Source organism: Lonchura striata, chromosome 4, assembly GCF_046129695.1.
Source record: "Lonchura striata isolate bLonStr1 chromosome 4, bLonStr1.mat, whole genome shotgun sequence".
Taxonomy (NCBI): Eukaryota; Metazoa; Chordata; class Aves; order Passeriformes; family Estrildidae; genus Lonchura; species Lonchura striata.
The window spans coordinates 35,747,647-35,761,479 of NC_134606.1; the positions used below are offsets into that span (position 1 = coordinate 35,747,647).

The 13,833-nt window shown below is 34.4% G+C and overlaps 1 protein-coding gene across 4 annotated transcripts; it reads right to left on the minus strand.

Moving 5' to 3' along the window:
- Positions 1-819: 819 nt before the first annotated feature.
- On the minus strand, positions 820-13,818 carry CEP44 (centrosomal protein 44). Of its 4 annotated transcripts, none has more exons than XM_021551454.3 (11): positions 13,631-13,818; positions 12,095-12,223; positions 11,347-11,494; positions 10,256-10,402; positions 9,283-9,390; positions 7,719-7,847; positions 7,142-7,351; positions 4,395-4,464; positions 2,400-2,527; positions 2,110-2,147; positions 820-1,324 (listed from the first exon to the last, which is right to left on the minus strand). In XM_021551454.3, the coding sequence occupies exons 2-11, from the start codon at positions 12,181-12,183 to the stop codon at positions 1,216-1,218; spliced, it is 1,176 nt and encodes a 391-aa protein (XP_021407129.1). In that variant the 5' UTR covers positions 12,184-12,223; positions 13,631-13,818; the 3' UTR covers positions 820-1,215. The 4 variants fall into 4 exon arrangements, with proteins under 4 accessions (XP_021407129.1, XP_021407048.1, XP_077639032.1 ...); XM_021551373.3 differs by having other exon boundaries at positions 7,719-7,850; positions 13,631-13,816; XM_077782906.1 differs by lacking the exon at positions 9,283-9,390 and having other exon boundaries at positions 7,719-7,850.
- Positions 13,819-13,833: the final 15 nt, after the last annotated feature.

Sequence of the window (13,833 nt, forward strand, 5' to 3'; positions counted from 1 at the left end):
ATTAGAATAATGAACAGTGATTTTCAAGGCCTATTTTCAAATGAGAAGCAAAATACATTCCTACAATTCAATCTTTATAGGTTCTTTTATTTTTAAACAACTGAAAAAGTAAATCAAATCACAGAAGTCTAAAAACCCAGAACTAGTTTATATAACATAACTCGCTGTAAGCTCTTCTGTTTTTTGTGTAAAATAAAGTCCATTTATATTACATATGGTTATAGAAAAAAATCATAATTGTTGTTAAAACATAGAAATTACTTTTTACAGCATGTCAAACATGAAGGCATTTGCCTTCACCTGTAAACTCTGCCCCCCCAAAAAATTCCAACTGGTCTGTAATATTAAACTACAAAAATCTTTTAAAGTGAAGTATTAAAACACAAAGGAACCTTGATATGATAGGCTACCAATTTACAAAAAGCAATAAGCAATTAAATAGATCTAATCAAGCCTCACACATCTTTGGTTTGATCATATGTTTATGGAAGTCTTACATCTACTTATGTGTCTAAACAGAACTCTTAATATGGCTTCAAATAATGAAAATGTTGTGTTTCTTTGTATACTGACTGGTCTCCATCTGTGCTGCTGGTCTTAAAATGTGTTGGGTAAGAGCACTAAAACACTCAACACATCTCTTGCAGTCAAAGTCTGTGGACTTACTCGCACATTTTTGTGTTTAGGATCAAACTGACCCTCACTTTGTAAGTGTTAATGGAAGCCATAAAGTGTTGGTGCTCTCCAGCTCAGCATGAAAACTTATATTTAAAAATAAAAATTAAAAAAAACCCAAACAAACAGCAAAAAAGGTACATATTTGAAACTGGATGTAAGTTTTTTATTAAGACTTATTCAACAGTACAGATGGTAAGATGGTATGTAAGAATGCCTCTTGGGTGTAATATGCAAGTTCCAGCTGGAATGTTTCCAACAGGATGTAAACCGCAGTCCTCAAGCCCACACTTTAAAAAACATATTACTTAGCACACTGCTAACAAATGTCAACACAAGAATACACTGCTGTAATGATTTCAATTTACAAAAGTGCAAGGAGAGGGGAAGAAGCTATTTGAACAGTCTTTAAAACCAAAAATTGTGGTCGTAGGGAGGGAAATCAATACACAGATGCATGAGTAAAATATTCAAAGCAAAAAAAGCACTGGTGATCATTACTAATTCGATATATTAAAAATTTAACACTGTACAAACAGATTATTTCTGGTATCCGTAAGTCTGCAGAGAACAGGTCTGAAGACTTGTGCTTGCAGGTATTCCCAGAGGTGGACTTGGTGATTTGAACAAGTTGAAGGTTTCTTCAATTCTGAAAATAAATTTTGTTTACATACACTTAATAAAATAAGGTACAAAATAACTGACTTGCTTTTGACTTCCTAATTATCCAAAATACTAATGAGCAGCATGATCCCATATATTTTCTCTCATCCCACCCTTTTCCTCTGCAATTGGTTTCTATTTTAAATGCCTACCATATATCAATAAACCTCAAGTAACAAAAAAAGAAGTAACCCACACAATAAAATTAAAATCACAGAAAAGGCTAGAGCTTTTTATAGGCCACACACTTAGAGAAATCTCTTGTTAGAGAAACATTGTAAAGCAGCACATTTCTCTTCAAGCATAATAAAAATAAAAAAACTTATTATAGATATCAGAATTAATATCAAATACATCTTAATACAGTTATTATAATGCTTAAACTGAAATTAGTTTTACTTTTCCTTAAATAATAAAAAACAGTGAAGATAACAGGTATTTTTTAGGAAGAAAAAATGCAAGTACCAGGGAATTTCTATCAGGAAATAAATAATATTCCTATATCTTATCAACCAAATTCTAAACACTCTTTAATCTCTAGTTAATATTATTAAGAGTGCTTTCTATTGCTTTTTAGAAACCAAAACAGTGACTCATCCCACAAATACAAAACTGTAAGTGGATTTATTATCCAGTAGAGCCATAAGGAAATGCCACACCTGATGCACAGACTTTGAGGTTTGGAACACATATGTACATTCTCTGTGTGCCTTAGTCCAGTACAACTCCCTCCTGGGAAATAAATTCCTGCTGCCCTTTCCTATTACTTACATTTTACTTATCTTTTCCATTCTTTGTGTTATTGTCTCCTACAATTTAAAAGCAACATAGTTAGTGAACTCTTCAAAGCTTACATTTTTCAGATGGATTTTTAATTTAAATTCAGAGAAAATTTGACTTTAAGCACTGTTTACATATGAAAAGTATTTTTATGAGACAGACCTAGATGTAGTTTTGCATAGTTTTCTTGTTTTTCTATCAGTACATACAACTAAAACCAATGCTTACTTGTTCTCTTGACCTCAAAGGAAATCAACTGAGCGTTCACCAGCTTTACTTACCTTTGAAATGTCTGTCAGATCATGAGAATTAATGGTCATGTCTCTGGGAGATTGGTCTGTGGATAACAGTGAACTGCATCCAGACGACTGAAGATGACTCTCTGGCATCTCCTCATTCCTCTCTGTATCTATAGAGAAATGCTCAGTTTTATGTCACCTTTGCCTTTTTGCTCTCTTTTGCAAGGTCAGCTATCAAATAACTTGATTTACAGTAGGCAGTAACAGAAGAGAATGCATTGTTTAGAGAGGGAAAAGAAAAAGCTACGATAAGAGTTCAGAATAGGCTTGTCATTTTTTTAAAACAAGTGCAATATGACACTATGTATTCTATATATAATATAGAAAAAACAAATTCCAAAGATTACTAATAAAATTATTTTTTCCTGATTACAGTAAAACCAAAACTTATGAACGTTTGATTACAGTGCCAAGCATTTAATAGTAATTTCATATAGTTTACATTATTTTTATTGTAAACTCCCTGTTCAAACATGTCTTTCATTTGTGCTAAGTAAGCTGTCTTATAAGTAGCAATTTTTTTTTTTTTTTTTTTTTTTTTTTCATTTGAAAGGCTGTGATATTCCTTGCAATTTTAGATTACTATTGTCAGGGAAGAGAACTTAGTATCTTGAAAAAAACACGTTTCCATACCCACTTTTTAGTAATGTCACCATGTAGACATCATACCCTTGAAACATACTTAGCTACATTATTTTGTATCTATAATTAATATTAAACTGTTTTTAAATACCTAAAATTAAAAATAGTTTAATTGGTACAGCTGTGATTTCTAACAAAAAAGAGCCTGAAAGGATTCTTATACTCTCATATAAGAGTTAATACTGTCTTCATAACTTTCATGCCTAAAATTTCCTGAATTTTAGAAAAGCAGGATTAACAAATTCAGAATAATTTGGGAAGTCTGAAAATATGAAATTTCTCTTTCAAAATCCATCAGCCTGTTTACTTACTAAAAAGTCCTCAAGTGTCAGTAACACACCACTAAACTTATCACAGGAAGTAAACATGTTGCATGCTTTCTGCGAAGGTCCCATTTCTGCAACTCCACAATAAAAACAAGCTTTGAAATAACCAAGAACTGCCTTCCTAATTTCCATGGAAACTGGATTACTGAGACTCCCTTTTAATTACAATTCAAAAGCCCAACACTGGACAAAAAAGCCTAATATGTGAAAATGGAAAATAGAACATCCTCCTAAGCACTGGTGGTAAGAATAACAGCTGCCACAAGGGAAACAGGCCAAATCAAGGAAGAGAACAGAGGGAGCTAATAGAGCTAAGGGCTAAAGAGCTACCATTGAAGAAGACAGAAGATTTATTCATGGCCTGAGTAGTGCTTTTAACTTCTTTGACATTCAAGTCTGCTTCATTTACTTCTTGTATGTTATCAAAATTAAACGGAAGTTGGAAATAGAAGAAAAAGATTTTGACTTTCTCTTCAAAACAAGAAAGTTTATCAAAAATGTCAGTTGGATAGCTGCTAAATGCTTCAGAGATGAAATATAGAAAACATTTAGTAGTTGAAAACCAACAAAGATTACGAATCATGATTTGTCTGAGTCCCATTAAAAAAAGAAGAAAACAGCAATCTAAAAGATATTAGTAGCAGCAAAAATAACTCCATTTGGGCTTGAGAACAGCGCATTTTTAAAACATGATGATAACTGCTTTAAAGTCCAAATGACAGTACTATTTTTCACAGCTTTAATAACAGAACCTTAATTAAATTTGCATCTTTGATATTTTTAGTAGCTATTTTTAACTAGCACTTACTATGCTATAGCAATGAAATCTAAAAGTTAAGTTAGAAACATGAAATGATGAGGAGGTTAATTTCTAATCTATAATATGGTTTTAAATTCAGAGGTCACTAAATTGCAGTTACATACTTAAAAGTAGTTTTATTTTAGTCAAGGTCAGCAAGAAGTGCTTAGCAGATTTACGTTAATTAAAAGGAAAATCATTAATACTCACCAAGAGAAACTGGAATGCTACTAGAAGTTCTTTTTTGATTTATATTGCTGAACTCTTTAGGTAAGTCTCTCTGAAATACAAATTTACTTCATTTTAGCCACATACCCTGTTTAAATCCGACTGAACAAAACTATATTTAGGTACTAAGTATGTATGTATTTGCTCGCTACACCATCCAGATATGTTGGCACTGCACAAACATCTTCACAGGACTAAAAAAGTTCAAGATTTCCATAAATGCACTTCATCAAAAAACTAGTCTATTTAATGGGTCTTTTTTTCTTAATATCAATATTGCTGTTCATTAAGAGGTCGAAACCAGTCCAAAATACAGTGCATATAACATATTTATAAGTAGAATGGACAATCAGAATGCTCTTAGCTGTACTAATCATTTCATCTCAACACTGGTTGCCATTAGCTTAAAGTAAGTGTGCCTTCTTCTACTGCTGGTTGATATTCAAAAATACAGTTCTCAGTCCTAAAAAAAATAGCCTATAGATTAACTGAAATTCGTTCCACCTAAATGCTTAGAACCCAGAAGGCTATTTTAAGCTGGTTTCCCAGGCTCCTAATGAAAGAGAGCTCTCTCAAGAAACATTCTCAGTTTAACTTCATCTAAACTTTAAAGAGGTTGTTTATAAGCAAGGAAACAATAGTATTTTTGAGTTTAACTTTCTCATTTCAAAGTAAAAAAATACAACACTCAAACAACATTTAGTCTTTTTTTTTACCAACGAGTTATCATTATGATTTGACATCTCAGCCTTTAAAATATGTTACTTTATATACTGGAGTAACTACATCAGCTAACAGAGGAATACTAAACCCAAATAAATGAATGAAGGACAAATAGTAGGTATTGTATGGGAAAATGCTGGAAAAAAACTGTAATAATGTTCATCTCTTAAAAAAATACAAAAATAGAATCTGCACAGAGTACATCTGTTCAATTCCTTCCATTGAAATGGATTTGGTAGCTTTCAGACTTTCCCAGAGCTTAAATGCACAGCTGCTGCTATTTTGGCAACAACAAAATACAGATCTTCAAGTGTTCCTGCTATGTTGGCTAGATGCCAAAAATTCCCTGTAAAGTACAAGAGTAAGAGAGGAGTAATTCTGAATTGTTTCTGTATGTGTGAAGCACGACTTGGATGCAATTTCATTAAACAAAAAAAACAGTAATTCCGTGGCCCAAAGGATTATTTCTTAGCAGTTTTCAAATGCCTATTGCCAAACAGCTAGCTTTGAAGACTGTGTATACATAAACATATATAGTCTTATATACCTGTATATACAATGCCATACATAAACTATAATTGAACAAGTTACTGCAGGTGACTCAGTAACATGCAGTACAGAAATATAATTACCTCTGGAAATTTCTGAGGGATATTTTTTAGAGTATTTTCCAAATACTATTTCAACCATATGAACTGCAATAAACATGTTACTGAAGCAGTAATAAACCAAATTTACAAAAACAAAAGAACAAGTCTAGTCTGAAACATGAGCTTTCCCATGTGCTACAGTAATTTCTTGAAAAGAATACATTTGAAACAGGAGAAAAACTGTCTATGGCTGTTCTCCTGAAGGCCTCTTGAGACTGCTGCCAGAAAATAAAACCATAACCATTGGTGGTGTTATTTGGACACGTCTACTAATCCATAAGAATCTGATTTCAGATGGTAAAATCACATGAGCTACTACTGACCTAAAACTTTTTTTTTTTAGGTGAGTGAGAGTATCCATCCTTACTAATTGAGCTACAGCTTTTAGAAATAACCTAGTGATCAGTCTGAATACCTGTCCATTTCAAGACTTTGCATAACTACCACACTTGCAAGGCATACAGTAAAACACATCGTGTATACAAGTATTAGCAGCATTTTCAAATTTGTGGGGTCAACATGCACAGAGCTCTTGGGTATGAATAAATTCAACAGTTTTACAAATGCGAAGAAAAATGCAACACCAATCAAATATTTTCCACAAGGATTTTCAACTTCTGAAAAGCATCTAACAGCATCTGAAGGATACACGAGATGCATAGAGATTAAAAATTTTGGATCACATGATTAATTTCAAAGTGATGCTATGGCTCACTGCAAGTCAAAATATTTACATGTGTACATATATCACATTACATAATGTGCACACAAGGACCTTTCAACAGCATGAAAAATAACCCAGTCTTAATGCAACAAGAGGCTTTATTTGCTGTGCCAAATGTAGCCACATCACAACTGTAGTGCCTTTACACGTTCAAAAATGCAATGAACATCACTGATAAGAAATAGGAGAGTGAGAATAGGAGAAAAAACCCCACTGATTAGATTAGAAATTTCAAGGACCCATAAATTACATATAGGACTAAAATAAGAAATAACTTTTTTGATTAACCCTGTATTTTCCACTGTGTATGACATCCATTTTTGTCATTATCTGTTGTAGAGAATGAAGACTCCATGTTAAAAAACTTTCTTCTAAAACTTTAGTAGTAAATAAAATGACACTGAATCATTACTAATGAGAACAGATGGAAAGCTTTGGTTCATAGAGTCGCAGAGAATATAATTTAACAGTTAAGAAAAAAATACCATCAACTTTATAAACAGCACTTGCATTCAGATTGAATCTTTAAAACCAGTGGAAAAAAAAATCAGGAGGCAGGAAGGGCAGAAACAGACAAATAAGATTGTGTTTAGCCAATTTTTGTTATAGAATTAAAAGACAAGTTAACACACCTTTCTGGATTGTAACAACAGTTCTGTTTCAAGAAGCAAAACTCGATTCAATAAGTTATTCCAGTCCTTCTCGTCTATGATCACCTTTCCTTGCAGTTTCTCTTCTAAAACTTGTAGCTTATCTTCCATCCAATCTAGCTTATTAAGCTTTTCCTGGAAATCTGCAAGCTGATTCTCTAAAAACTCAATTTTTGAATTTTCTTCTATGACCTGAAAATGTGGATAAGAACATGTCCGCTAATTTCAAAACAGAAACAATTTATCATTTGATCAAACTAATAAAGTGCAATCTTCAAGTTCAGTAACCACATCCTGCTACATTAGAAAATTATTTTTCTTCCATAACTATCAAAATATGCCTACTCAGGGAACACAGCTGTTAAAACAAGTTGTTGACAGAACTGTGTCTTGAAAAAGACAGTACAATTTAACTGACTTTTCCTTTTCCCAACTTTTTCAAAGTATTTATTAAATATCAACTGCATGCTCCTGAACTGTAACTATAAAGTAAAAACCCTCATCCCTTTAGAAAAATCCTGCAAAAAAAAATACAGCATCTTAAAAGAGAAGTTCTTACTTGTTCACATTTAACTTCCACAATACCATGATCTGGGCACAATTCTTCCTCAGCCCCTCCCTGTGCTGGCAGGGGCAGTAGATGAAGATCACCATTAACTTCATTTCCTGAGTGCCGTTCAACTAGAGGCTTCTTTTGAGTATGTTAAAAAACAAACAAACAAACAAACCCAACAAACTGCTGGTGTTATTTGTTACAAGAGTATTTCAATTCATTAGCCAAGTAATAACACATAAGACCTATTATTTCAATATTTATTTAAATCTAACTATCTTATCCCAACTGTTTACAAAATATAGAAAGCAACAGCAGGCAGTTTAATTTTTAAAAAATCACACAGACTTGAAGGAACTGTAAAACAAATATGGACACACTTTACCATATATACGATGTACTTTGTTTCCTTTCCATAAACAGTAAAAAAGACATGAATGTCCTCCCTTAATTTAAAGGTTGTTAGATTTCTAAGTGTGGACTGGAAAATGCATTATTACACACAGTGAAATTCATATGCATAGACAGTTTCAACAGCAAAACCATGACTAAAACATTAAGAACAAAACAAGTTTAACTAGGAAGATTAGAATTCTTCCTTTTTTCTTGACAACTGTCAGCAAAATAGCCTATGAGCTACACATTCATTTCTTTTGAAGGCTTCCCTTAGAGAAAACTAAGAGAAATTTTGCAATTCTTCCTAGGTAGATTAAATCTTATGATACTATCACAAAACAAAATACTTAATGATTAATAATGCGCAATTACTAGTTCTATGCAGTATCTTAACATGTTCAGATTCCTCTGTGTTTTTGTTAAGCTGAAACTCTCCTCTACTAGGAAATTCTTAAAACACACCTATCTATCCCATTCAGTGCTAATATTAAACAACTAGAAGAGACAAAGAAGCCATTCCAAATATTTTGTTTGCAAAATTCTCCTTGATAAAAGCAGCATTTTCCTTACAAGTAGAAACCACCAGCTATTAACAGACATAGTCATAGTCCTAAAAGTTTTCTACAATTTTATTTTGCACTCTTTTAGCAGAAAATATTAGGAAAGCAGCCTCCTTCACATGCCAAGAATGGCATAATGTATAATCATTTTTACTCAATGCATAATCATTTTACCTCTGTAAAACCAAAGCCAAAAGGAATGCTACATTATGAAAACTTGCTGAACAGATTCAGACAAAAGACGAAACTGTGTTGAAAGCTGGGTTGAAAACACATGCTAAGCCAAGCACACTTCACTCTTCAAACACAACTTATTTGTCCCATTTTATCTTCTTCCATTGCTCTCCCTTACACTTGATATAAACAACAGCACTAGGTCATTACCAGCAAGACTTTGAGATGAAATACTCAGTGAGAGAGGCAACATCCTCTGCATTTCAGCCATTATTTCAGCCAACTACACTTCAGGGAAAAACAAACAAACACCAGTCCACCTCAAAACTGGTTTGACTAAATATTAAAACCTAAATGAAAGCAAAAAATTTCAGCAAGAGCCTGACTTGCTACAAACGAGATCAACCTTTAGACATTAAACATAAAAATTATTTTCATACCTGTTTAGAATTCAGAGCACTGCGACTTGGATCAGCAAGACCTTTACCACAATTTGACCATACTTCAAATTTAAAAGGTCTGATTTTTTTTCTTGTTTGGGATTTAACCTCCAAAGTGAACAGAAGAAAATAACACAGGAAAATTTTCAGGATTCCACACCCTACTTGCTAACCGCCATCACTGACAGTCAGGAATATTTAATGGTGCACACACACAAACACACTTAAATCTCTGTAGTACAATAATGTCTAAAAAAACTTAAATATTACCCAAATTTATAGAGAACACAGATCCAGAAGTAAATGCCATACTTTTACTAATACCTATGCTAGGATGCATCAATAGATGGTTATAAATAGAAAAGACAACTTGCACCAGAGTAGAAAGTAAAACAAATATAAAAAAAATGTAGTTACGTCTTCAAAACTGACAAATTAAGTATGCAGAAGTCCTGAAGACTTGTTAAAAACTCAAAGGAAACAAAACAAAATATACTGACTGGAAATTCCTTTCATTAAAGCAGAGACTCATACACAACACATACTGATAAAAAACAATGCCATTACAAGTATTGTTGATTAAAATAATCATATTTGAGAAAAAAAATACAAGTATAATTTTTAAATTGTTAGAGAAATTCAACATATGAGGATTTTGTTTTGCCTTTAAATTTATCTGAGAAGTTTAATTCATATGTTCATTGTATCAAGAAGTGTAAAAGAAAATATATCACTTACTGTAAAAACAACAATTAGCTTTATCTCCATTCTAATTTTTTTTATACTACAAAGTATTGGCAGCTTTATGTCTTGAATGAAAGCATTCAAGCATCTTACAATGAAACTTCATACTAACTTTCCATTATCTGGTCCATGAGTAATGCTGCATTTTCAAATAGAAACTGAAGACCAGCTTCAGCAGCATCAAACATGTCAAAAATACTTATAATGAAGGTAACAATTTGATCAGTACCTTACTAGAGTTACTCAACTCCTTATGTTTCTTCACCACACAGTTGATAATGTCACAAACAATTTGCATTTTTCTTTCTGCAAAGCCAACCTGAAGAAACTGCTCTTTAGTTAAAATTGGTTTATACTGAAATTGATCTCGAAGAAACTGCAACAAAATAAGAGTTTACTTCATTTTCAAATTCACCTTACAATTTGCTGTAGAAATGGCCTGCCCATATTCTTATTTTACTACAATCTTGTCTTTCATTCTGCACATCAGCAGCTAAGCCTTTTTTCATTTATTTATATATATACTAATAAATAGATGTTTCTTTTAACTAGGCTTTAAACATATCTCATCTTTCATTCACATCACTCTTGTAAACATCAACTCCCAGTCTTAAAATTCAAGAAATAACTGACTATAGAAATTAAGACTAAAAAAATTTTTAAACTGAACTTACAATAAGTTATATTTATCTCTGCAAATACATCAGAGGGCTACATAATGCTCACACAGAAGCCTGTAAAGCAGTCTCTCAGATAGAAAACTAGTCTGAATAAGCTCCTATTTCTTAATTCATCAATCCACCTTTCATAAAAATGTGCTTTTGTATATTTTAAGGATAGTTCAAAGTTATTTTCAATCAGTTAAGAATTTGATTCCGATTTATAAAAGGTTAATATTCAACTTTATGTATTAAAATGGCATAGTGTATCAAAATAGCTGTATTTCTAAACTGTGCTTACATTACAATTTTTTGAGTTCCTTGTGATTTTTTTGGTGGTTAAGATTTTTGCCAAAATCACTTCCATAAATCTTATTGTCCAATAAGCATTTCTCTGTTCTTCAAAATTAACATCTAACAATATTATTATTCATGCAAATGTCTCAAAACTGAGATTTGGCTACCACCACCAATCCTTATTTTCATTAAAATCTAAATCTTGCACATAGTGACTTGCTACTCATCTTAAATCCTAACAGAACTAAAATTCATGTTCATTGCCAAAAACTTGCACTTTCTAGTAAAGATCATGGTAAACGTTTAATTTCTGTGAAGCTATACTCAAACCCATGTTTCTCCAGCAAAGAACATGAAGAGATACCTTATAAACAGCTTCAATAAAACGCAAGTCACTCTTGGCTGTCAGTTCCACATCACACTTTACCAAAAGCTCTGCTATGCAAGTTGAAAAAGATGTAAAACAATAGCTGATGATAGGTAAAAATGCAGCTGGATCACCCTTTACTAACCTATAAAGAAACAAAAGTATTTTACACACCAGAAGGTAAAAAAAGCATTTCATGACATGAATTACAACATCTAACTTGAAAGGAATGTTCTAGCCCACAGCGTGTTCTATCCAAATATCTTTCATCTTAACATTTCTTTATCTGGGCATCTCTCATTCAGCTGTCTTTGCTGTTATCCTTAAAATGCTCAAAACAATGTTTTTGTGATCTTCATATAATTTAAGTCTAAAGCCCACCAGCATTTCCAGCTCAACATTCAGACCTTTTTTTTTTGTTTGTTTCTAATCTTTATGGGATGAAATTTCCTGAAAAAAACTTTGCAAGCGCCTTCCAAAGAAATCCAAAAGGTAAGATTAACCAAAACAAAGACAAGAACAGCAGAAGAAGAGCAAGACATTAATACAGCTCAGGATTGTTCTAAGGATTGCTCAGAAGAGCAAAACTGCATAATTTTATATTCCAGTTCACACAGGCCACACCCCAACTTCCCAGTTATGTTCTGCCTACTTACCACTGGGGCAATGCTAATATTTATACATATCCTATTTACACATCTTGCCGTCATCATGTATTAGCATAAGTTTTCACACTGCCACTTACACTGTATAATCCACATCTCTTGGATAATTTAACAAGCGAAGTCCTTGTTCAATTTTTCTTAAACTTCCATTTAGGTCTCCTGTTGCCATTATTCCAAATGCTATTCTTCTTTCAGATTATGAAATAAATCTAAAAAGTACATATGTTCAAAAAAAGTATGTACACAAAAATTAGAAAATGCAATTTTCTGCTAGAACCTGGGAGATAATTACCTGCCATTATCTTCACTAAATTTCTTTTCTTAGAAGAAAACAAGTATTTTGAAGCCTACCATCCCAAGCAGTGAAGAAACATGGTCACACAGCCTATAAATGAAGCAATGGTCTCAAGAAACAGTTAAAGCTTCCATTTACAGTGGGCTGGGTTTGTTGTGGGTGTTTTTCTTCTTGTGTTTCTATAGTGGTTAATCAGCAGTCCTCAAGATTAAGCTCTTCCCATGGGTTTTGCCCTTGTTAAAAGGATTTTCTTCCTACTTAATCATCAGGTTCCTTTTAATTTAAACATTAGATCCTGGTTTATTATTTGCACTAAACAGAAGTACACAATACTTACTTTTCAAAGCTTGGAAGAATTTAACCAATTATCTGACATAAAATGGAAGCTCTAATCTGCAATGCAAATATTCACAGAAGACACTCTCACAGGATATTGTCTAATCCTATATAGGCTGTTTCCCAGAAGTATCAACAATCCTTTCTTTTTACACCAGACCTCTGGATATAAAAACTGGTAACTACTGTCACTACTAAATAGCTTAAGAGATCACAAAAGTAACTGTCAAGTTGGTAGTAAATCTTGGGAAGGTGAACCCAGTAAAATGGGACACATAGCTTTTGACTGTAGAAATCTGTAGCATAAGTTACAGAGCCCTAGATATCAATAAAATCGAGTATAATGAAGTTTCAGCATATGATAATATAGCACTTCGAAAAAGCAGTTCAAAGAACAACTCTCAAAACTGCATATGCTATTCAAAGGATCAATGTAAAAAACGAAACAAAAATACCAAAACAAACAAAGAAAAACTTAAAAAACTACCCCCTGCAGGTTACCAAGTATGTTACCACTGTAAACGCTGTCTTTGAAATGCCCAACAACTAGACTTTTGATTTCTTCCAGGTGAATCTAGACTCCCCTGTTGCACGGGCAGGGAGCTGGGGGAAATCGCACCATTCCGCGAGATGCACAAACCTCACTGACACGCACGGGACTTGGCCGCCGTGCCAGCCGCGACGCCCTTCGCGCAGGAGCCGCCCGCACACCAGCGAGCGGCACAAGGGACTGCGCGTCCTCGGCTGGTTGCCCTGGGCACCAGCGGGCAAAACGCGTGTCCCAGCCGGGACACGGCAAGGCGGGCTGCGCTCCCGGAACCAGCGCGCTGCGGCGAACTCGCCAGCGTGGGACCGCGGCCGGCTCCGCGGCCGCCCTTCTCGCCCCTGCAACAGCCGGAGCGGGCCCTCCCTGGAGCTCGCCGTCTCCGAGTGAAAGCCCCAGGTGAGGACAGAGCCCCGCCCCGAGAGCGCTGCTGACGCTCACCCGCGCAGCGGGAGCGCCGCTCCCTGCCGTTCCCTGGCGGTGTGCCGGGAGCACCGCCGTTCCCCGGCACAGCGCCGGGCCCCGCGGCCGCTCCCGGACGCGGCGGGCGCAGACCGAATCTGCCGCCGCCGAACCTGACGGGCACTTCCTCTCCCCGCCCGCCCCGCCCCGCGGACGTCACTTCCAGCAACAACAGCAGACGT